General features: G+C 39.0%; 1 protein-coding gene across 2 annotated transcripts in view; it reads right to left on the reverse strand.

Annotated features, from left to right (window-relative positions):
* The window catches only part of ZNF365 (zinc finger protein 365), a 104,946-nt gene that overhangs the window by 76,102 nt on the left and 3,042 nt on the right, over positions 1-25,802 (reverse strand). Inside the window, 3 exon segments of one of the 2 annotated variants that reach the window (NM_001257568.1) lie at positions 775-3,686; positions 4,433-4,470; positions 14,612-14,792. In NM_001257568.1, the coding sequence (NP_001244497.1) occupies positions 3,425-3,686; positions 4,433-4,470; positions 14,612-14,792 (481 nt within the window). In that variant the 3' untranslated portion in view covers positions 775-3,424. 2 annotated transcript variants of the gene reach the window in all.

The raw sequence follows: 25,802 nt of genomic DNA on the forward strand, positions 1-25,802 counted from the left end.
TGACTTTCCTACTAACATGTTCTTTTCTCTGGTTTGATTGTAAGAATATGGTAGATAATAAATTTAACATACAAAATATGTGTTAACTATGTTATCAGTATGGCTTCTGGTCAACAGTAGGCTATCAGTAGTTAAGTTTTTGAGCAGTCAAAAGTTATTCATAGATTTTAACTTACACAGGAATCAGTGTCCCTAACCCTTGCACTGTTCAAAGGTCAACTATAAGGGCAGACTAAGGTCACCTCCCGAATAACTCTCACAGCTCCTAAACAAGTGGAGTCCCCTAAATTTTCCTGATTTCATGGTTCTTAAAAGAACAATGGCTGAGTAATTCCACCAGTCATATACTTCTCTCTGTTATCTATCCTGATCACTCTCTGGGCTTTGCAATGTCTTGGATGTAGAGCATATATAGGCTGGGATATATACTGTGAAATTGGTTTATGAATTGCTAAGAGCCGACAAGTTTAAAAATACAGTGTAGGAAAATTACTCATGGTTGTGGAGGAAGATGGGGAAAAGTGCCAAATGGGCTTTTAATGAAGCTGTCTCAGTGTGAACATATGCAAAAATAACTTTTAGATATAGGCATTATGATGAACAAAAATGATCTAGCTAAGTTTTCAAGAAAACCTATAGGTACACAAGATCCTGGTGATCATACGTATGATGAACAGCTTATTCATGAAGGACCATTTTGTTTCCTGTTAGTGGACCAACATACTTGGCTCCCCCAAAAAACACTCCAGCTAGACAAAACATATCAACACATTAGTCAGAAATATAGCTTTATTATCATAATATTTCATAATCTAAAAACTTCTTTAATTCTGGGAACAGAATATTCCAACTTCTGTACAACTGACTGGCCCTGCAGAATACTGGAAAACAGTGTCTAAGCAATTTGAACCTTGCAGATAAGGATCTGTAACCTAGTTTGGGAAAAAGGCAAAAAGCAAGAAAAACAGTTCAAAGGAAGATTTCTTCCCTACAAGACAAATAAAATTAAATCTACTCTCCAGTTTTAACCTTGAACATAGTTTCCCAGACACTTTGGTGATTTCTTCAAAAAAGCAACCGCCTTAACTCTAAGGTCAACTGCCCATGTGGACAAAGGAAATATTTAAAAATAAGACACAAACGGGACATGGCACTTAGCTCGGGTCATGGTGTGTTAAGTGGAGTATGCTTCTGAGTAAGCCATCTCCCATGTTTTGACACTAAATTTATGTCTCTAAGGAGGCACAACATACATAACACATTTCTTTATATGGGGGTCAAAATTTAGTGGGAACTTAAAAAGATTTTTAATATAATAAATCTCAAAATAATCTGTCTTGTGAAATGTAGAGTAGGATGACATTATGATACTTCCTGAAGATCATGGGGTACCACTGTCAGAGAGAGCTGCCATGCCCTCTAGGTATGCTAGATGAAAATCCAAAATGTCAGTTACTTTAAATAAAACAGAAACAAGTTGTCATTGCACACACAGTACGGGACAAAGAGCATGCAATACAACTAACAAGTCCTGTTTTTAGTATGTAAAAGGCTAAAGTGCAATCATGGTATAAGCATCAATAATAAATAACTTTAGAGGGGGAAGTTAATTCTTCAAATAACAAATAATTATAACATTACAATTTTTACAATGTTAGCCTAAAACAGTGATATTCACAACAATGTTTTTCCCCACTTGATAGCTGCTTATATATCACATGAATATCCACCCCCCATAAACCAAAAGTCAAAGTGAAGATTCAAAAATGGACATTTTCATTATGGTGGTTCAAAACGTTTGTATAATGATAAGTTACACTTTTTAATTGACTGGCATTTAAGCAACTGCTTTATTACCTATTTTTAATGCACTGCTAATTTGATGCTTATTGCAATAACAATCATAATTCTGCCAATGTTAATTAGGTTACAGTTTTGATTTTTTAAATAAGAGAATTCAGTTTACATGAACAAACATATATAGTTTAAAAACCACCCACCACAAACACACACTTTCTCCATGAGTATTTAAAAATAAATTATTAATATACTTAACATATATATTTTGCATGTGTTATATATATGTATATATGTATATATTTGTGGACAAAATTATTCCTGTTTTCAGAAGAATGTCAGCACTTGTAAACTCTGCATGAGACCTGATGATATTGCTAAATTTAAGGAAAAAATAACATTGAAATTCATTCTTGAGGAAAATCATACAGCAGGAAATTCTTAACAGCTCTTTGTGGAAACAAAAGCCATTTTAGGGAAGCAAGGAGGGGAAGACAGTGTCAGATTCTGGCTCCTACATGCATTGTTTAGTTCAGAAATTACTTGAGAATGCAACATACAGTGAACACTCCAGATATTTGGTTGAAAGATACCTGAAGCCTTAACAGGGCACAGAAGCAGCAGGAGGCGAAGTGAACCACCCAGTGGAATAGTTAAGCCAGCGAAGAGAAAGTCATGCCCATAGCAGAAAGAGAGAGGGCCAGTGACACTGTCCAGGAAGCAGGTCTTAGGAAAGGGCTTGGCGACACCCGCAGTGCTTCCAGGATGGTCACGATGTACCAAGCGTGCAGTCCACTGTCATTCCAACCACCTAGACACTGAGCCCATGCTGGGTGCTAATCAAAAGAGGGTTTTACTGCACTCCCCACCCAGATCCACAGAAGCAGCTATGAAGATAGAGGCTGGCAGCGTGGTCTGTGGGTGCAGAATACTCAGCCAAACAAGACGGCAGAGGTGTACCAAAATCTGAATAAACATGCATCTAGGCCACCAAAAAACCTCAATCAAACAAACGAACTGAAAGACACTCTGTCGAAATGAGAACTGAAGTCTGACTGAATGAGTCCCTTGAGCAACCCAGAAATTGAAATCTTGATTAACCAGAATACTCGGGGAATGGGAATCCTTATTTTGGAGGCTTTCAAATTAGCTGAGGCGAAGGTTATACACAAACACAAATATTTTCATTTCACTGCTATTAACAACTTTACACTCCCATTCCTTGCCTCGCACTTTGGAGAGCAGTAGGCACAGATGAATTTTCTCCCTAGGCCTGACATTTTGTGTGGCCTTGGGCCTGAAAATTAATGACCACTGCATAGAAGCCCAGATGCCAAGATTACTGGAGACTGGGCCAGTTACTTTAGAAGTTAGAGCTTTAGGATTGATTTAATTTTTTTATTCTTTCTGTAACTTGCAAGCTTCTAAAAGGCGGTTATAATAAAATTCTGGTTCACTAAGATTCCCATTTGCTAATCTCTGGTTAATCGACGTGCTTGCCTGTGTTATGCCCTTGGCTTTTCTGATGTGTCTTACCATGGAATGTTTCCAGAAGGACGTTACTGTTGGCCCCTGGAATAACGTTCCCCAAAGCCCAGCGATGATTGGTCCAGCACCACCCACCCTTTTAGATGATGTTCACAATGGCTGTTGGCTTTTTTTTAGCCATTTTGGGCCTGATGTTGCCTTTGCGGCCAAACCCCAGGAGCTCCCCTTTCTTCTGAGGTCTGCAGAGGTCTCTTGAGGACTCAGCCTGTTCGTGAATGGCCTTGGCAGGTTGCATGCTGGCTCTGTCATCCTTGGCCTTTTTCAGGCAGTTCCTTCCCTTTGGGTGGAAATGGGCCTTGAGATCAGGATGGTTACACACCGAATGCGGGTGCCCTCGGCTTCTACAGAGGGTTGAGGGGAGTGGAGAAGAGATGAGCAGAAAGAAAGATTTCTTTAAAACCTTAAAAGAATAACTACTCATGGCACAATCTCTCCTACATGCTACAGTGGTGATAATGCTACCACAAAGACAAATCATAATATGGGTATTTTTCTTCCAAAAATTCCTGTGGTCTCCATGAAATGATCACATGGTACTAAATTCCCAGGGACATATTACTAGTCCTATTTACAGTGATAAGACTGAGGTACACAAAATGTTAATTACTACCCAGAATAATACAGACAGTTGGTCTATGGAGAAGATGGGACCAGAACTCATGTCTCTTGAGTCGTTAAGTGACGACTAGCAGACTCAGACAAATTCACTGCATAGACGTTGGAAAGCATATAACTCCCAGTATGAATTTACATAAACAATGTAGTACATGAACTACATTAACAGTATATAGAGTTATTACGGCCACACTATACCTCAATGAGTGAAAGTTATACAATATAATACTCTAAAAATATTCCTCCGGTACAATCATAGTGGCATATACTAATAGACTAGTAGGATATCGAAAGGTCACATCAACTTTTCACAAAGTTAGGTACACATGCAGGTCAGTTTTCACTTAAGCCTCTCAAATCCATTTATAATATAGATATCATATAAAATAGATATGATCTCATACAAAATGCAACAGGAAAACATACAATACAAACATTATCAAATGGCCCAAGTATAAAAAGACATACATACAGGCATTTGGGTTTCCTATTTGAGGAGATGTCTGTAAGCTGAAGGAAGACAAATAAGAAAAAATGTTACTGCATTTGAGGGCTGGATTTGGTTTTTGAAATATTTCTTTTATTTTCTAAAACTTGCATTCCCATTAAGGGAGTCGGTAAGTGTTACTGGTAGCATGACCTGCAGCACCATCCATCGCACTGGTGAACAAGAACATCTCATCTCATCTTTGCTTGCTTACTCCAGGAGCCTCTGCGGGCACTTGTTCTGAGATTTCTGAGAAGTCTATGTCAACAGATCTCAAAAATCTCAAACACTCAAAAGAGCCTCCCAGCAGAGCAACATCTGAAGAAATATGTTTTCAAATACTGGAATGCCTTTGCATCCTCATAGCTTAGCTCCCAACTTGTAAGTGAGAACATAAGATACTTGGTTTTCCATTCCTGAGTTACTTCACTTAGAATAAGGGCCTCTTGCTGCAAAGACCATTATTTCATTCCATTTTATGCCTGAGTAGTATTCCACAGTTTATATATACCACATTTTCTTTATCCACTCATTGGTTGATGGGCACTTAGGTTGATTTCATATTTTTGCAGTTGCAAATTGTGCTTCTATAAACATGTGTGTGCATGTGTCTTTCTCATATAATTTACTTCTTTTCCTTTGGGTAGATACCCAGTAGTGGGACTGCTGGATCGAACAGTAGTTCTACTTTTAGTTCTTTAAGGAGTGAGGTGACAGATAAAAGACAACATATGGGTATAATGTACACTGCTCACGTGATGGGTGCACCAAAATCTCAGAAATCACCACTAAAGAATTTATTCATGTAACCAAAAACCACCTATTTCCCCAAAACTATTGAAATAAAATAAATACATAAAATTTGAAAACCTGAAATGATCTGCCATGATTTCTTGATAGATGCAGGCTGTATTTGCAGCTAATCTATAGCTGTGGCCAGTCACAATGTATCAACTAAGGAGAACATTGACATAAAAGGTTTCTTGCCTATAATACATCATTTCTAAAATGAGAGAATATGAAGAACAACCCCACAGTTGTCCCTGAGGCTGTCTCTCATTGAGATGATTTCCCACTCCTAATAACTCATGCAATAAAATATCTGCATGCACTTTTGTGGCTGGGCTTGGAATATTATCATTTGCAGAATAAATTGGTAATTATCATTTTGTGATAGAGATGTCACCATCCAGTGTATAGGCAGTGTATTTCCATTCTCCTGTTCCTGATCTTCCTCATGTAGCTTTCACTAGAATAAGTGGTGTCACATTAGCAGGCAGACTAACAGAAGAAGAGAAACGACAAATAAAATATGGAGAAAAGGCCACCTTGGTATTGGGCCAGTGTGGCCAAAACATGTGTCCCTGCTGTACTAAAATAATCTGAAAACCCAAGCTCAGCCTAACAGGATCATCGCTTGCATTCTTCTGACTGCAGCAAGCCACAAAGGAGGTTCCTTAAAAAAGAAAAAAAAAAAGAGGCTCATGTCATGAAGAGACAAGATAAGATTCTTGTGTTCTGTCTTTTGACACAATCAGAACTCAGCAATATTTGACCCTGTTCATGCAGGCTGGGTTTGGCTTGAGATTAGTAAATTGTAACAGAAAAAGGCACCATTCTCACATGAGGTCCCAAAGATTATGCAACATACAAAGAAGGTGGGACAGATGGCTCTGGAAAGCGCCAGGCTGGTAGCTTCTGGGGACCCGAAGGCACTGGCATCAACTTTCTCTACCCCACCATCACCAAAAAGTATTTCTCAGCTGGGCTCCTACAGTGAACTTCAGTCAATGTGTAAACTGTAAAAATAAACAGGGTGTTTCTTCCTTTAAATCTTTCCTCCTTATTTTTTTTTAAATTATTGGAGAGTAACAAAATGTGTTCACTTTACTGTTTGTATGTATGTAAGTGGCAGTTGAATGATTTGTTGCATATGTTTGTATATATACTGCTCTTTGGAATTTTATGCAAAATTGAGAGACACAGAGAGAGAGAGAGAGAACAAATACATGTGTATGTATGCTTCTTTCCCTGAGAAAAAGGCTAACAGTGTTATCACATGTTCAAAGTGATCTCTGACTTCAAAAATGTTTTTAGAACTCCAACCTTAGTGACTATGAATGTCACTAATGGGCCCTCCTGGGACCTCAAGAAATGAAAGGACTTTACCGAGAGGGAAATGCATGATAAAGATGAGTAAAGATAGGTCATGAAGCTCACACATATAAAGGTACTATAAATTGTGCATGTGTAAATGTCACATACCAGATCAAATACTGACCACATAACAGGCAGAATTAACCCTCATAACAGCCCTTAGGAGGTAAGTACCATCATTCCAATTTTACAGATATGGAAGCTAAGGCAGCAGAGTTAAGTAACTGACTTGAAGCCTCAGTGCTTTACCAGTGTTCAGGCTGGCCTTCAAATCCAAGTTAGCAGACTCTAAGTCTGAGCAAGCCTTCACTCTGTACTGTCTTCTTAAAAACTATGTGTTCATGTACCTAAATATAAGACAAAGAAGTATGTACACAATAAATTAAGTGGAATAAATAGCTGGACTAGAATTCCTCCAAAGATCCTATAAATGATGAGGTTTGGGGTGGAGGCTGGGGTTTATCATCACAGCCACCACAGAATTTCCTCTGCTCCCCCCGTGAACACAAGAGGCTACTGTTCCTCCTGGCCCTTTTGGCCTCAGGCAGATGGAAAACCTTTTCTCACTTAGCCCATCTACCTACTTCCATTTTCTCCTAGTACAACATTTTTGTTTTCTTTTTGATTAGGGAGAGGAGGATGTTAAGATGAAGATCAAAAGAGCCTTTGATCAAGGTCCCAGGTTGGAAAAACACAAATAGCCTTGTACTAAAAGCCAATCTAAGTACAGGTTTGACTAAATCTTATCCAAAATGCTTGGGACTAGAGGTGCTTTAGATTTAGAATTTCAGAATATTTGCATTCTACTTACCTGTTCAGCAACCCTAATGCAGAAATATGAGAACCGAAATGCTCCAACGAGCATTTCCTTTGAGCATGACCCTGGAGAGCACTCAAAATGTTTTGGATTTTGGAGCATTTAGAATGTCAGATTTGGCCGGGCGCAGTGGCTCATGCCTGCAATCCCAGTACTTAGGGAGGCTGAGGTGGGCAGATCACCTGAGGTCAGGAGTTTGAACCAGCCTGGCCAATATGGTGAAACCCCCCCGTCTCTACTAAAAAGACAAAAAAAAAAAAATTAGCTGGGCATGGTGGCAGGCACCTGTAATCCCAGCCACTCAGGAGGCTGAGGCAGGAGAATCGCTTGAAGCGGGGAGGCAGAGGTTGCAGTGAACTGTGATCACGGCATTGCACTCCGGCCTGTGCAACAAGAGCAAAATTCCGCCTCAAAGCAAAAAAAAAAAAAAAAAAAAAGAAGGTCAGATTTTTGGAATAGGGATGTTCAGCCTGTAATATACATTCACCTATAAAATAAGAAGCCATGTCTTTGATATCATCAAACTGCCAAATCTGTGCCCAGGATATCATCAAAGTGCCAAATCTGCCCAGGATATCTGTGGCTATAGAGACAAAGAGTAACTCAGATGCTTTTAACAAAGAAAGTTTTGAATAATATCTTTGGCCCAGCTTAGTGAAGGTACACAGAGCCCAGAAACCCAGGCTTCTGAAGCCTCAGCCGTACCAAGGACAGCGTCTCACCCCAGTGCACCACAGAACAAGCAGAAGATTCTGACTCTACTCCCCACTCTCCCCTTCTTGCTTGCACACCTGAGTTTCCTCCTTTAGAACAGTGAGGAATACCATCCCCAGCCCAGATCTCACTCTCTCCACTAAGGCTGCACTACAAAAACAGCGTAGATCCTCATTTCCCTTCTTACACCACCTAAGTTCCCTCCCTCTCTTCTCTTCCCTCTTTTTCTCATTACCACCTCTAGAGAGCAGTGAAATTCCTAGATTAGTATGTAAGTTTCTTCTTTCTAAGGTGACTTACAGCATTAAGAATCTTCTTTGCTATGGAAAAATTTCCTTCCCCTCACATTTAGTGCCTTTGCTGAAATAATGTTTTGGCATCTGTATCTTTCCCTCAATTCCCTTGAGCATTTATGTTCTTGTTCACCTGGCTGATTTCTAAAAATATAATATGCTTACTCAGATATTGTATCTTTATGCTCTGAAAAATGGTGTCGAATTAGACACAAAGTGACCTACTATCCCATCTGTCAAAATCACTCACACAACTGCTCAAATGGAAGGTCATGAAACAGCTTGGATAATCTTATTTTAAGTGTTGCATTTATGTCCTGCAGGTTGCTAAATCAGGACTAGCAGTAATTCATTTAACACATATTTACTGGGGTGCAGAACTTACTGGTACTGAGGAAACTGCTCTCAGTGAGGAGGGGGACACAATTACCAAATAAACAAATGAATATAATTTTACATAGTGCTAACTACCGCAGGCTGAATATCCCTAACCCAAACACCCAAAACCCAAAAGCTCCAAAATGTGAAACTCTTTGAGAGCCAACATGACCCTCCAAGGAAATACTCACACTGGAGCATTTTGAATTTCTGATTTTGGATTAGGAATGCTGAACCAGTAAGCTGCATGCAAGTATTTCAAACTCTAAAAAAATCTAAAATCTGAAACATTTCTGGTCCCAAGCATTTCAGATAAGGTATATTCAACCTGTATGACAATGAAACAGACTGTTATAAGAAAAAATGGTCTACAGGGTGTGCACACTGTCTCCTAATGTGGCTGACTATGGTTCAAAGCAGAGTTTAGAGTACTATACAAGGAAACAAGGGGAAACCATATCTGCCTAATCCTTTCAGAAATCACATACCTCATTCTTGGTCTTCCTTGGGCAACGTATCCTCCTTCCAACCCTCAAACAGTTCCCTCACCACAGCCTGACAATGCCCCACTCATACATAGCTCTCATCTCTAAATTTCTTGCTATATTCTAACTGCACTGTATTTTATTTGAATTAGTCCATTTTTCCTTCAGTAGAGCAAGTCCGTGAAGGTAGATCATATCATATTTGGAATACAGAAGGTACAAACATAAATATTTATTAATTTCCCATTTGTGTATGTATATATGTATGAGTACATTTTTGTGCATGTACTTATGTGTGTATATGCATGCATGTACATGTATAGGTACATTTGTTTGTGGTGCACACATATACACAGTCATGTACTACAAAACTATGTTTTAGTCAATGACAGACTGCATATATGAGGGTGGTCCCATAATATTATAATAAAGCTGGAAAATTCCTATCACCAAGTGACACCACAGCTGTTATAAGGTCATAGCACAATGAATTACTTGTTTGTGGTGATGCTGGTGTAAACAAATCTACTGTGCTGCCAGTCACATAGAAGTATAGCACATACAATTATGTACAGAGCATAATACTTGATAATGACAATAAATGACTATGCTACTGGTTTGTGTATTTACTACAGTATACTTTTTATCTTTCTATTTTAGAGTGTAGCTGTTCTACAAAAATAAAATGTTATCTGTAAAACAGCCTCAGGCAGGTCCTTCAGGAAGTATTCCAAAAGAAGGCGTTTTTGTGACCATAGGAGACGACAGCTCAGTACACGTTACAGCCTCTGAAGACCTTCCAGTGGGACAAGATGTGAACAGGAATATTGATAATCCTGGCTCTGTGTGCATTTGTGTCCTAGATTTTAACTAAAAAAAAAAAAAGAAAAAAAAAAAAAGCTTAAAAGAAAAATTTTAAAATGTAAAAACAGAAAAAAAACTTATTGAATAAGGACATAAAGAAAATATTATTGTACTTCTCTGGTATAAAAATAAGCACATAGGGCCGGGCACGGTGGCTCACACCTGTAATTCCAGCACTTTGGGAGGCCGAGGTGGGTGGATTACCTGAGGTCAGAAGTTCAAGACCAGCCTGGTCAACATGGTGAAACTCCATCTCTACTAAAAATATAAAAAATTAGCTGGGCATGGTGGCGGGCACCTGTAATCCCAGCTACTGAGGAGGCTGAGGCAGGAGAATCGCTTGAACCCAAAAGGTGGAGGTTGCAATGAGCCGAGATCACACCACTGCACTCTAGCCTGACAACAGAGCAAGACTCTGTCTAAAAAATAATTAAGAAAAAGCACATAGACCAATGGAACAGAATAGACCAGAATAGAGAACACAGAAATAAAGCCAAATACTTACAGCCAACAAGGCAAACAGAAATATAAAGTGGGGAAAGGCCACCCTTTTCAACAAATGGTACTGGCATAATTGGCAAACCACATGTAGAAGAATGAAACTGGATCTTCACCTCTCACCTTATACAAAAATCAACTCAAGATGGATCAAGGTCTTAAATCTAAGACCTGAAACCATAAAAATTCTAGAAGATAACATCAGAAAAGCCCTTCTAAACAATGGCTTAGGCAAAGACTTCATGACCAAGAATCCAAAAGCAAATGCAACAAAAACAAAGATAAATAGATAAGACTTAAACTGAAAAGCTTCTGCACAGCAAAAGAAACAATCAGCAGAGTATACAGACAACCCACAGAGTGCGAGAAAATCTTCGCAATCTATGCACCTGATAAAGGACTAATATCCAGAATCTACAAGGAACTCAAACAAATTATCAAGAAAAAAAAAACCCCATCAGAAGTAGACTAAGGACATGAATAGACAATTCTCAAAAGAAGATATACAAACGGCCAACAAACATATGAAGAAATGCTCAACATTACTAATGATCAGGGAAATGCAAATCAAAACCACAAAGTGATACCACCTTACTTCTGCAAGAATGGCCATAACAAAAAAAAGTTTAAAAACAGATGTTGGCAGAGATACAGTAGAAAGGGAACACTTTTATACTGCTGGTGGGAATGTAAACTAGTACAACCACTATGGAAAACAGTGTGGAGATTTCTTAAAGAACTAAAGTAGAACTACCATTTGATCCAGAATCCTACTACTGGGTATCTACCCAGAGGAAAAGAAGTCATTATATGAAAAAGATAATTGCATATACATTTATAGCAGGACAATTTGCAAATGAAAAAATATTGAACCAGCCCAAATGCCCATGCCTATTAATTAACTAGTGGATAAAGAAATTGTGGTTTATATGTACTGTGGACTACCACTCAGCCAAAAAAGGAAAGAAATAATGACATTCTCAGCAACCTGGATGGAATTGGAGACCATTATTCTAAGTGAAGTAACTCAGGGATGGAAAACCAAACATCGTATGTTCTCACTCATAAGTGGGAGCTAAGCTATGAGAATGCAAAGGCATAAGAATGATACAATGGACTTTGAGGACTCGGGGAAGGGGTGGAGGAGGAAAGGGTGGGAGGGGTGTGAGAGATAAAAGACTACAAATCGGGTACAGTGTACACTGCTCGGGTGATGGGTGCACCAAAATCTCAGTAATCACCACTAAATAATTTATTCATGTAACCATACACCACCTGTCCCCCCAAAACCAATAGAAATCAAAAATTAAAAAATAAAAAAAATTTTAAAAAGAAAATATTGTTGCACTTCTATATAATGTTTGTGTTTTAAGCTGTTATTACAAAAGAGTCAAAAAATTAAAAAACAATTTAAAAGTCTATAAGGTAAAAATTTTATAGTAAGCTAAGGTTAATTTATTATTGAGAGAAAAGTTTTAAACAAATTTAGTGTAGCCTAAGTGTACAGTGTTCATAAAGTCTACAGTAGTGTACAGTAATGTCCTAGGCATTCACATTCACTCACCAGACACTCACTGTCTCACCCAGAGCAAATTCCAGTCCTGCAAGCTCCATTCATGGTAAACGCCCTATACAGCTATACCATTTCTTACTTTTTATAATATCATATTTTTACTGCGTCTTCTCTTCTCTGTTTAGATACATAAATACTTATCATTGTGTTCCAATCACCTACAGTATTCAATACAGTAACATGTTGTGTAGGTTTATAACCTGGGAGTAATAGGCCAAACCATATAGCCTAGGCACGCAGTAGGTTATACCATGCAGGTTTGTGTAAATACACTCTATGATGTTCACACAATGACAAAATTGCCCAACCACACATTTTTTAGAACGTGTCACATTGTCAAGCGACACAACTGGATATAATCTTGCATGTACATATCTAACTAGAAGAGCCAAAATGCTACCCAACTTTTGATTACATTATTTGGCTTGATGAGAAATAATGACTGGCTATGTCTCTTTAAAAAATGTTCAACTTTCAAGCTAAAAAAATAAACTAAGCAAAAGAGGTGAGCAAAAACAATTTTAAAAGAGAGAATGAATGGGCTTCCTTTCTTCCTCCTTGCCCTCCATTGTTTCCTCTCTTTGAGATTCCTCTTGACTGAGTGTCGGAAGATTTCATACATTTCTTAGCTCTGGATGACTTATAATTCTAAATATGAAAGTGTCAATGCTACATTTTAATTTTAGAATTCCTAACCATGAAAGTCAGGTGATGCTCAGATAAGTTAAGAGGCCAAAACAACTTGGAAAGCACTGAATCCAACCCCTTCATTTTACAGAAGAACTACAGGCCCACGAAGACCAACTATCTTGCCCAGTCAGAAGCAGGGTAAGAATCAACCGGAAGCCAGGTATTTTTAGGCCTTTTCACCTCACATCTGGGTACCATAACCTCATGCCCCAACCCTCTCTTGAGAGGGCAGGATGAAAGAAGATGGCAGAAAGAAGCTCAGATAGTCCCTCCAGCCACAGCTAATCAAAGCTGGACACTCTCATGGTTTCCCAAGGAGGCGACGGAGAGGGATCAAGGTGTGACGTGACTTCCCCCTCGGAAGCGTTTCATGTAGAAGACCACAGACATCCACCCAGAAAATAATAAATATGTTACATGGATGAGACTGCTTTGAAAATAGTGCCTCAAACCTCACAAATGTAACACACTTCCTTCCAGTCTCTTTTTGTTCTGGAAAGTTCTGGGGCTTATATCACTGAGCTGCGCTAAGGCCAAGTGTATATGATTACAGCAAGCACCATGTAGGATTTATTCATTTCTTTCCGTCCTTCCTCTCTGCTGTTCCTTCTTTTATCCACCTGCCTTTCATCTCATTCCTTCTTCTGGACAATTAGTTTTATTATTTAATCATGTTGCCTTTTCACCCTGGCTTCCAGAAAGCTCTAAGTAAACTTTTTAATCAACCAGTAGCAACCTTGCTAATCTTTTGATTAGCATAAATGTTGTTGCCTATTTTTCTTTTCCTTATAATAGAGCCCATTTGCTGCGGGGGTGGAAGCAGTAAGAAAAAAAATCATTTAAAAATCTTCTAGGAAGGAAGTAAGCATAAATAAAGTTCAATAAGTAATGGAAATGTTATAAATAAACTGCTTTGGGGCATCCAAAAATCTTTCCTTGGCTTTGTTGTAGGGAACTGTAGAGAGGGCAGATATGACCACCTGCCCCCGCCCCCCTGCTGACCTAGAGTATGGTTATTTGTACCTCCCTCTGCCCTCCAACGAGACCAAGGGAATCCTGATCAAGCCACTTATGAGAACCAGGATCTTTATCCACATCCAGGGATCTCATCTGGGCTCTAGGCATTTCTTAAACTCCTGAAACTATATGCAAAACTATATGCAGGAATCTAACCTAGAACTATCACCTGTGAATCTTTCAGTCTTTTTGAAAATCTATATGAAGAATTTTAACCTGTAGAGACTGTTGAACAGTGTTTGCCTCCCTATTAAGAAAAAAAAAAATGTGTATGTGGTTTGATTTTACTTTACTGAATTCATAAGATTCTCTTGAAGAGCTCCAAAACATGATAATAACTTCTGAGCTACTTGAACATCAAAATTGAAATGAATGATTTCTTTGGATACTTCATCTATTTTACAAATTTAAAAATATATATATATTTCTACCAACTCAGCATGGTGTGGAGTGGGAGGGTGAAGAGGGACTGGAAACGGCACATGCAGCATTTACCTTATTTCCAGGCGTCCTGGACTCCCAGGTAACATTTCCACAATATAGGCATGGCCCGGGCAATACTCTCAAATGATGTGTAGAGAGTCCCTGCAAGTCACCCAGCTCCCTTTTCTCTGCCCTCAGCCCATTCTCACCAAGCACAGGGACCTTACACTTGGTGGCCGGTCCAGGGTGACTCACCACATGCCCGCTGAGGTCACGGCCAAAGCCAGAGGCCTGCTGGCTCTGATAGTACTCGAGCTGCTTCTCTGCCAGTTCTACCCGCTGTAACAGATTCTCAATAAAGTCCTGGAGCCGGGCTTTCCCTTGAACCTCCTTCTCAGCTGCCGCTTCCAGGAAATGGTTGAATGTGACAACTTCTCTGTAAGGCAAAAATGTCAGAACACAAAATGGAAATATGAGGCAAGGAATTCACTCATTCAACACATATTTATTGAGTGCCTACTATTTGTCAGTTACCACCCTAGGCAGTAGTACTCCATGGCAATGACGAAAGAGGTAATCACCTCTTAGTGATTACATTTAGAGACTGTATTTTAGTAGAAGAAGATAGTCACTATAAAACATACAAATAAATATATGTCAGATGGTCATAAGTGCTAAGAAAATTGAAACTGGGTGCAAGGGGACAGCGACAGAGGAAGGAAAGGAGTGAATAATATTTTAAAAAGCAAAGTTAGAAACGACCTCTTGAATGGGGTGACATTTGAACGGAGACCTGAGGAAGAAGCCATGCAGGTGTTTAGGAAGAGCAAATCAGGGACATGCAGATGGGTATGAGGTACAGTAAGGGGTTATATGGAGGAGGGAGCCAGGTAGGGCCTCACAGGTCACTGTGAGACTTTCGGTTTTATTACAAATGAGATAGGAAACCATTGGATGCATTGTTTTTAAGACAAGCTCTGACTTGGATTTTTAAAGGCGATTGAGAGAGAAAACTCTACAGGGAGAGAAAGTATAGGAGCAAGAGACCAAGCTAAGCACCAAAACAGCACAGCAAATGAGTCATCTTGTCCAAAAGTACATTTTTCAGCTAAGAACAAAACAGCCCATACAGCTACCATGAGGTCAACCCAAAGACCACCAGGAAAACTATTCTAATGCTGACATAAGAGAAGCAATGCATGGGTTGCCCTCCCGTAAGAAGCTGAGCAAAAAACTTCAACTATATAATTCACAAATAGATTACAAATCCAGAAAAATTCTAATAACTTTCTTACCATCTTATATTTTGCTTTCATTTTTAATGGAAATACGAAAATAGTATTTTTTCTGATTTATAAATAAGCTCTTTATTTAAAAAATTCAAATAACCCATTAGAAATATAAAAAAGGAAAGATCACCTGAAACTCCATTATCGTGAGACCACCACCATTATCTTGTTAGCCATCCTCATGAGCATCACACTCATCCCCAAACACACCCACCCAAGCACACATACACTCACAGTTTTCCTTCTTTTCCTACCTTGCCCTCAACTCTCAATTCCCCTCTCTCCACACCCTCTTTCCCAGGCCGAGGACCCAGTAATCACCACTATGAATAGGTGTATATTGCCAGAGTTCTCTCCACCATATTGTCTTCACTTAATAAGAAGCCATGAATATCCTTTTAGTCATCACCCTTGTATGTTCTGCCAGTCTCCCTGGAGCTAATGAGTTCCATAATTTTACTATCCGTTGGGTAGTCTTTCCTTTAGGCGTCTCCAAAATCTCTCTCAATCTTCAAGGAACGTCCTCTCATTGTTTTTGCCATGTTTAACTTACCCAAGATTCTAAAGACTCTACTTTCTGTCCTTTCAGCTCTTTCAATTTTGATTCGTGAATGCTAATTTTTGTTTATCTAACCTCATTCAGTTGTTCTAGACAGTCAATTAAATTCATTGGCTTCTCTGCATCTTCTCAACCTCCACTTGATCTTTATTTTCCACTGAGCTCTAGAATTCTCTTGAGAGTAGAACTTCAGGGAAGTCTGGTTCAGGAAGTCAGAGTTTTACATAAGATCTTTGCAAAACAGCTGGTAGTGACTTCCAGCTCTTTTCTTCTGTACTACCAGTCAGTGTGCCACTTTTACAATTAGTCATGATTTTTCTCTCACAAATATATTACGCCACACTTGGCCATACTGAAACTTATTCTGACACTTCCTATAGAATCACACATCTCTATGAAACTTTGGGAATTACATATTTATAAAAACAGATAACAGGTTGGCTCTAATAATGATTCACTCAAAGAAATGCTAGTGATACCAGTCCCCGTTTTTTCTAGTTTCCTATCCAGGATCAAACATAAACCCTAACTCCATAATAATTTCATCATCTTTCAGTAGCTAAGAAATATCCACACAGAAGAAATAAGAGTCCCTCTGGAAAAGAATTTTTTCAATCATCAAGTTGCAAGTTTATTTCCAGATGTTTCCATATTAGCCCTCCATAGAAGATGTGTACTTTTCAAGGTCTTCATTATTCAGGCCATGAACACAAGTCAATTTTTAAGCCCTACCGTCATTCACTTTGATCTGTCCTACCTGAGCCACAAACCTTAACTAGCAGCAAAGGAGTGGCAGGCCCATGTGAATGCATCCCCAGCCCTTTCGTGGTTCTTGCTTATGATTTAGGTCCTTTGCGATGGAGTATTCTGGAAATGCACCACAGGAAAATACTTCTTATTTCCAACATTAAGGCTTCAATTCATTTGGTGTCTGAGAATCCAAATTTCTACAAGCCTGTTGTAGAGGTTTCCTGGGTGATATTTAGGATAACTAAATATCACTCCAAACTGTACTTATAGGGCAAACAATCAAAAGTTTAAAAAAAAAGTACCATTTAAAAAAATTCATTTTGGTCGATATTTCCTATATCTTATTATGGAAATCGTTCACATATATTAAGGAAAATATAAAAATTGACCTTTTGGAAGACTCAACTGGGCAGGGACAGAATCAGCTTTTGTTCTCTGTTCTAAGTCCAGCACTCAACGCACTTGTGTTTGACACACAATATTGAATAAGTATTTGTTGTAATTAATGTTTATAAAGGACAAGCAAGAAACTAAAAATGACCCAAAATCCTACCACTTAGAAGTAACTACTGTCAATATCCAGTATATTTTTTCCTGTCTTTTATCTCTGTGCACATTTGCTATTCCAGGACTCTCATGCTATGCAGTCTAGCATATGCAAAGATGGCAACATTTGATGGTTTAATCTCAGGGGATTAGCATCACAAAAGCAAGAGAACAAATTTGAATGCAACACCTTTTATGATTGTGGCTGTATTTTTAAATCACATAATATTTTGCCAGTGGTTCCATATGAAACTTTTAAAAATTAATATTAATGCTGATAATATTAATTTTTAATATTAATTTTAATACACTCCCGGAATGTTATGCTATGTTATAGAAAAGAAGGATCTTTTTTCTAACTTCTCTCAACCAATTATCTTGTGCCCTGAAGCTGAGAAGTTAATACCCTCTGTATTTTTCAACCAACCTGGCACAAACTGCTAACCTAATTTCAGTTTGTAGATGCATTACATTAACTAAGGTGGAAAAAAAAAAACAGTTAAAACAAGCTTGATGGTATACTATGATTTTGTTTTAAAAGACAGGTTAAACACAAGACAAAGACTGGAGTTCATCATACTGAGATTGTATAGGGTATCTTTGTTAGATGAAAAAGGTATCAAAACCAAGTGACTAATTGTGGAATATCATGTATGTACATCTCAGATCCACCTTTCATTTACATCCTGTTCAGTCTGGATGAATATCCAGAACCACCTCTTATTTCCCCATAGAATCTTGGGGTTTTTCTGAATGGAAAAGAAAAGGGGTTAAACACATTGCATTTGTAACCTCTTTCATAATTACACTCCAAACAATTACATATCCATTCAAAGTGCAAGACAGACCAACAGATTTCAAGGTAAGAAAGTACAAAATGTTCACTGATACAGTTTCAGATCCCACATTGCAATGACTCTTTAAGAAACTACCAACTGTCACATTTGGCACAGCATCAAAGCAAAATATCCACGATTATCTGAGAAGGCTATTAAAATACCCCTCCATTTTCCTACTACGTATCTGTGGGAGACTAGATTTTCTTCATCTGTTTCAACCAAATCAACAAATTTGCAACAGACTGAATGTGGAACTACCAAAGTCCAGCTGCCTTCTATGAAGCCACACATAAACTTTTAAAACAATATCGCTCTTTTCACTAAATTATTTTTGGGAAAACAGTTATTTTTCATAAAAATATGTTATTTACGTTAGCATATAATGGATACATGTAGTGAGAGAGTCAAACAATGAAAGAAGGAAATACTGAAATAAACACGTAATTACAAAGCTAGTTAAATGTGACTAAGAAGAAGAGTAATATGATGCTATCGGACAGAACAGTAGAAGACTTGTGTGGTTTTATTTCTGGTTCTCAACCCTGTGACTCAGAATACAGTGTGAAAGCTGGAAGGCCAGATGAGAAGATAAGGGCCAACCTGAGTGAAACTCAATCAGGGTGTGGGTGCCGACCAGTGCTGGGGAAATTTAACTGATTCTAAGCCACTTCCGGCCCCATCTTTGACTTCTTCTTCATTAAAAAAAAAAAAAAAAGGCCAAATATTATTAAATCTGAGGTTTTAGTCTTCAGTAGAAAATACGCTAATTTAAAGCAATATTTGACACTAAAAAAAAAAATACCAGTACAACATAAGAAACTGACCTTGAAGCTCATTATGATGCAGAATGATTTCCAGATCTGGAAATCTGTCAGACTGACAGGTATCCAGAAACCAACACAGTAGAAGAAGAGCAATGAGTGAAAAAGTCCTTTCCAGAGAGCCAAACCTTCAGTTAGAAAATATATCCATTCACACATGCATTCATTCATTTACGGGAGGACCATATGGTCTGAAAAATAGATAATATTATTTCATTTTTTACAGATGGAATCCTCTGTTACTTCTTCTGAGATGGGTTAAAGACAGGTTAATTCAGAAAAATCAAAGACATGCTATCATGTGACCAAGACACCCTAGAAACACGTGCAGAGATCAATGGAAATATGTGTTCGCACACTGTGGTGCTCACTGCAATTTTGCATAGGCATTGAACTATGCATTTTAATGAGTGATAACACGCTGATCCTATCATCTATTATAATCTACTATCCACAAACCATTTCTTACGTCTATTTTAACTTCCTTCATTTTTGCACTGAGCCATGCTTACTTTTGGATATGCTGTTCTCTCTGCCAGGGTCATTCCTCCTCCTATTCCAAAGCCCCCACAATTAATTATCAATTAACTATTCCTCTAACCTCAGACTCTCTTGCCAGGGAGTATTCTCAGACACACGCCCAGGTGTACATGACATGGCCTACTGTGTTTTCCACAGAAGTTTGTACCCTATCACCATGCACATCACAATGAACCAGTGTGCCATTTCCCCATTTGACCATAAAATCAGTGAGTTCGGGACCTTGTGTGCTCCTTCACTGTCTGCAGGTACCCCCTGCACCTAACCTGAGCCCAGCACACAATACAGGATTAATGCATTTCTGCTGAATGCATGAAATGTGCAACTATATCTCTACTTGAAAATCGTTAACCAACACAGATATCCTTAAGTTTCTATTTTCCTTTTCCAGACAAGTACTGGAGCATCAAACCAATGAGTAACCTACGGGTACCTCCTACAGGAATAGGGGGTGGGATCTAAAACTGATGCCTCTCTTCTATTCTTAAACACTTTAACATCAGCTTCTCCTCCCAAAGGCAAAGCTCCACCAAGTTATTTAAATTTCATTTTACATGACTGATTTATGAACCTCTTCAGAGGAATATGAAATGGTAAAAATACCTCTGGCTAAAAATAGTGTAGCTATTGATCACAGAGCACCTCAGACAGACCATAATGTCAACCACAAGGCAAATCCCAAAGCAGGAGACGACCACCTCCGAGCACAGGGAGCTTGGCTGCAAACCCATAGCACGGAGTCGGCTCCTGCCCTCTCTTTGGGGCACCACAGGCCTGAATCTGCAACAACTGCACGTCTGGAGGCATGGCCCATCTCTACTCTTCTTGGCCCTTACCTCTAATGAGAAAATCAAACTATTCTCATTGGTTGTAAGTTGACCAATACTATATTCTGAGTCCCAAGGGCATAGAGTGGGGATGTGGTAGGAGGCAGGGGAGTGGAGAAAAGAGAATATGCAGAGACAGAAATCGAAAACTTCCTGGGTTTCCGAATTTTACCATGTGCCAACCCTGAGAGGGTATGCTTGACACCTCGTTTATTCTGTATGAGTTTGTAAGTCTGCAAGGAACACAGCCTGAAAAGAGGGGACCCCATTTATATGCACAAACCAACAATGTGGAGCAAACAGACCCTTCACCACACCACTGACCTCTATATCCAATGTGATGCTTTTCTTGGCCTGCTTCCTAGCTATGAATCAGTCTGGACACTACATTGCCTAGTCACTGCTTTAGCTGATCAAAAAATGGGAATGAATTAAATGGCAAGAGGATTTAGTCGTGCAAAGCAAGTTACCAAATCAGATTTGCCTTTTAAAGGCCAGCATTCCAAGGTCAGTTCTGGATAAAAACCTAAATGGGCATTACCTAGCTCAGGCCAACCCCTCTATGTCTCTTTTGTCACACCCCCTAATGACTTGTTTAACATCAGTTTTCCCTTCTGGTTTATAAGGTCCATGAAGGCAGGAACTGGACGCATTTGGTTTACCATCCCATGGTCGGAACCTAGATCAGTATCTGCTGCTCAGCAAACACTCATAAAGATTTGTCTCCTGCATGGCTTTAGGCTGGAATGAGGCAAATGATGAAGGAGAAAGGGAAACAGATTCTATGTGTCACTGCCTGCAAGGGAGTAGGATGGAAATTAGAGATGGAATCACAAAGAGGCCTCTCATTGAGATCAAAGCCTAGCAGTGGCAAAAGCCCTACCCCGATTCAACAAAGACATCTGAGAGTCAAGTGAAAAGCCCTGGACTGGGTGTTCTGGAAGCTTAATATCATGACCACACTGATGATGCCACCCTTCCCCTGGCTCCCTACACCTCAGATGCCAGCTGACATTTTCTTTAATCACATCAGAAAAATAAATGATGTCACCATGGCAGCCCTCTCAAAATAGCAAAGAAGCAAGCCCATCCAAAATGGGCCACATTCAGTATTACATAAGTCTTGACGCTTTGGGGAAAAAAAATCACATTTTCAGGACTCTGGCTGGGACACAGTGAACTAATGGAAAAAGCACTCAGCAGAGAAAGAAATTGGATTCCAGGTTCAGCTTTGCTACTAAATCTCTATCCTTGGGCAAGTCATTCCCCTGCTCTGGGCCTTATTTTCAGCATGTATAAAATGAGTGTGTTATCCTACAGGAAACAGGGGCAACCTTCTGGTTCTCAAATCAGAAATCACATGGTCTACCCAGGGGCCATCTCTAGCAGCCCTCCCTGATGCCCCTTCAAGGTCACTCTCTTCTGGCCATCAGTGCAAATTCAGCCTTTCCTCCTCATTTCCTCAGTGTGGCCTCTCCACACAGAAAAATCTGTTCTCTAATGTATTACCAACTTGAAACTGTGGCTTATATTGAGGCACTTCTCAAAACTGCCCTTGCATGTTCGTGGGTATCCCTTATTCTTCCTATACAGAGCACAGACACTTTAGGGAAAGACAGCAAGCATTTTATGTTCCCCCTCACACACCTCGCACAGCATTGGGCACATTACTGATGTTCAATCAGGACTTTTCAACCATATTGCAGAAAAGTATATATGTAAATTCTGTATTACTTTTATTCCACTCAAATTTTCCAAACCCCATGGGACCAACTCAGCCAGCAACCTAGCTACTAATTCCATCCTTTCTTGTTAGGGATGCCTTACCACAACGTTTCCAGGATTGATTTACCTGATTACAGGCAGCACTACCCAACAGCTCTGAATACTCTTCAATAAGTAAATACCTGTTTCACTAGAACTTTTAAAGTTACACTGACTTTGTCAAGACAATGAGCAACTTCTCTCCTGGGTTTGCACTCCAAAACCTGCAGATACCTTCCACGGGGATACAATGAGACCGACCAGTATAAAAGTGCAAAATAGTTGACCCTTGAACAATGCAGGGAATTAGGTGAACCAATCTCCTATGCAGTTGAAAATCCAAGTATAATTTTTGACTCCTCCAAACACTTAACTCCTAATAGCCTACTGCTGACCAGAAGCCTTACTGAAAACATAAACAAATGATGAACACAGATTTTGTATGTTACATGTGTTACATACCTGCATTCTCAAAGTAAGCTAGAGAAAAGAAAATGTGATTAAGATACTCATAAGGAAAATATATTTACTACTCATTAAATGGAAATGGATCATTGTAAAGGAGGAGGAGAAAGAGAAAGGTTGGTCTTGCTGTCTCAATGGTGGCACAGACAATAAAACCTCTGCACTTAAGTGGAACTGCACAGTTCAAACCTGAGTCGTTCAAGGGTCAAGTGTATTCTCCATTCAGACAACCTCCTCTGCTATGAGTATATATGTACGACTTCTGCAATCTGGCTGATTCAGCCTATAGATGGCCTCAGGGCCGAAGCAGCCTTTCGGCCTTTTATTTTAACTTGAAAGAAAGGATTTTAAAAGTTGAAGGAAAAAATCCATAAGCAAAAGAAGCTTATGTGAATTTTAAATAACAGATGTTTACTTTTTTTGAAACCATATCTACTATCTGTGTTTCACAGGGTCCCTGGAGTGTAAGTCAATTGTGAATGAGACTGTTAACAACCTACTTTCTCTCACAAATGGGCCTAGGAAGCTCATATGGAAGTGTTTGGCAGGGGCGCACAACTCCTGGTATGGTCCTTGGCAAAATAGGGTCTTCCCTTATCTGAAAGGCCAACTCTTTGGTGGAAGGCACAGCTCTCTGAGGTAGTGGTTAGGATGGAAGAGGCACCCACCGCCCAGCTAGGCAGATGCAGTCAAATCAACCCAGTATTAACAGTGTGACAGGTGGGCAGCTCCTTCTGCAACTACATTCAGAGGGCAGGGGCCGGGGGTGGGGAGGCTAGACGCTGCAGACACTGAGGGCGCTGTCCATAGTCCCATTCTTAGACCAAGAGCTCCAGTGTCCTCCCTGGAAACAAGACTCTTTCAGTCCCACTTTACGTACAGAAAGAGTGACTATTTTAGACGTGAATATAGAAACTGATGGGACTGGCCCAAATGAATGTTTTAAAAAAATGAAGACTTGGTTTATGTTTAAAAGTTTAAGGCAATTTCCCTGCACTTTTATTTAAAATACTTTTTCGTTTCTTTTTTAAATATCATTGCTTTTTTCTGTTAGTCCAAAAATAACATATAAAAATCACCTTGTGGCCGGGCACGGTGGCTTATGACTGTAATCTCAGCACTTCAGTGGCTTATGACTGTAATCTTCAGGAGATCACCTGAGGTCAGGAGTTCAAGACCAGCCTGGCCAACATGGCAAAACCCCGACTCTACTAAAAATACAAAAAAATAGCTGGGTGCAGTGGTGGGCGCCTGTAACCCCAGCTACTTGGGAGGCTGAGGCAGAATTGCTTGAACCTGGGAGGCAGAGGTTGCGGTGAGCCAAGATCATGCCATTGCACTCCAGCCTGGGTGACAGAGTGAGACTCTGTCTCAAAAAAGAAATCAACTCGTAATTTATCCTCAGGTATACTCACAAAAATGTGAACAAACATGTACAGGGGTAATAACCAAGGCACTATTTTTAATACAGGGAAATGGAATAAAACTATGTATTCATCAATAGCAAACTGGTTAAATGGATCATGATGCATCCATACCATGGAATACTACACAACAGTCAAAAAGAGTAGTATAGCTCTGTATTTAGTAAACAAAAGATGCCTGAAATCTATTATATTAAAAATGAAAACAATTCAATGTGCAAGTGGCAGAACAGTATGTGTCACAATTTCATTTAGAAAAAATGGAATCTGTGCGTGTACAATTGTAGGCACACAGGAAAGGTCTGGAAGGGCATTTACGGAACTTAACAGTGGCTGTCTCTGAAGGATAGGATAGGATGTGCTTGGATTGCAGAAGCTATTTTTACACATATAATTCTGTCCTATTCAAGTTTTTCCATGTATTAGTTTTTCAGCTGGTGCTCAGGTGGCAGCCTTGGATTAACCATAACATGTAACTGACCCATGCATAACCCACTTTTATTTAGTCAGATATTTTTAACAATTAAGCATTTTTGAACCCATCACTCCGGGCAACTACTACTCCAGATCTCATGTTCATTATTACTTGTATAATTAGTAAGTAAAATACAACAAATAAATAAGTTCAAAAAATTAATTTGGTTGCCTTTTAAACTCACTGCTCTTGAATAAAGCAAAAATTTTCAAATTTAATTCTAGGTCTCTCTTAACGCATAGAGTAACCACATCTGCCCCTTTTTCAACAGCATGGTGCAGGTCACCCTGGTGGCCATTAACGGGTCTAGACACTAACTTCCCACCAGGAAACACCAGAAACCGAAAGGGAAACATTTTTCATTAGAGATTATTTCCCTAGGAGCAAAGCAAGTCAGAGGCTGATTCAAATCCATCCTAACTACGTAATTTAAAAAATGTCTCGCCTGAACAAAAAATGTCTAGGCTTCCCTTCAAGGTAGAATGTAAGCATTTACGTGATAGCAAGTAAGATCTCTTTAATCTATGGAGTGTCTCAGGAAGTTTTAATTATTACATTTTAATAGACAACACAAAATAGAAGAGTACCAGAGGGCAAAGAAAGGATGACATTAAATCGATCTCTATAATAGAACTCAAATTATTTGGAAACCTACCTTCTAGGATGTTTTACTCCATCAATTTTAATGTCCTTTGATTCCATGAATTTCTAAGCCTCTATTTAAAACGAAATCTGACATTCTGCATTTGAGAAATACACTGACTTGTTATGTGTACTTTTCTAGTTTGGGTTAAATTTATACTTACTGATAAGGAAATGCTTCTCTAAGTATGATGATTTCTCAAGCAATAGCTTCTATGATCTACAACTTGTGAAAACCTATCTCAACTCTTTGCAAGTGGGCAAAACTTAATCTGATATACGTCATTTTCCAAAAAGTCAAGTCTCAAACTTAAATCATAGAAGTACAGCAATATCAGAAAGTCTTTCCTCTAGGTTTCCTAATGTCTGCTTCTCTCAAATATAAATTAAATTAAATGGATTCTCAGCTACTAACATTTAATTAATCTGGGCAGATAATACAACATGGCAAATAAACCAAACTTATTTATACTGGGGAAACGTTTTTGAACTTAAGACAGCATCT

This window comes from Macaca mulatta, chromosome 9 (assembly GCF_049350105.2).
Source record: "Macaca mulatta isolate MMU2019108-1 chromosome 9, T2T-MMU8v2.0, whole genome shotgun sequence".
NCBI classification, from domain to species: Eukaryota; Metazoa; Chordata; class Mammalia; order Primates; family Cercopithecidae; genus Macaca; species Macaca mulatta.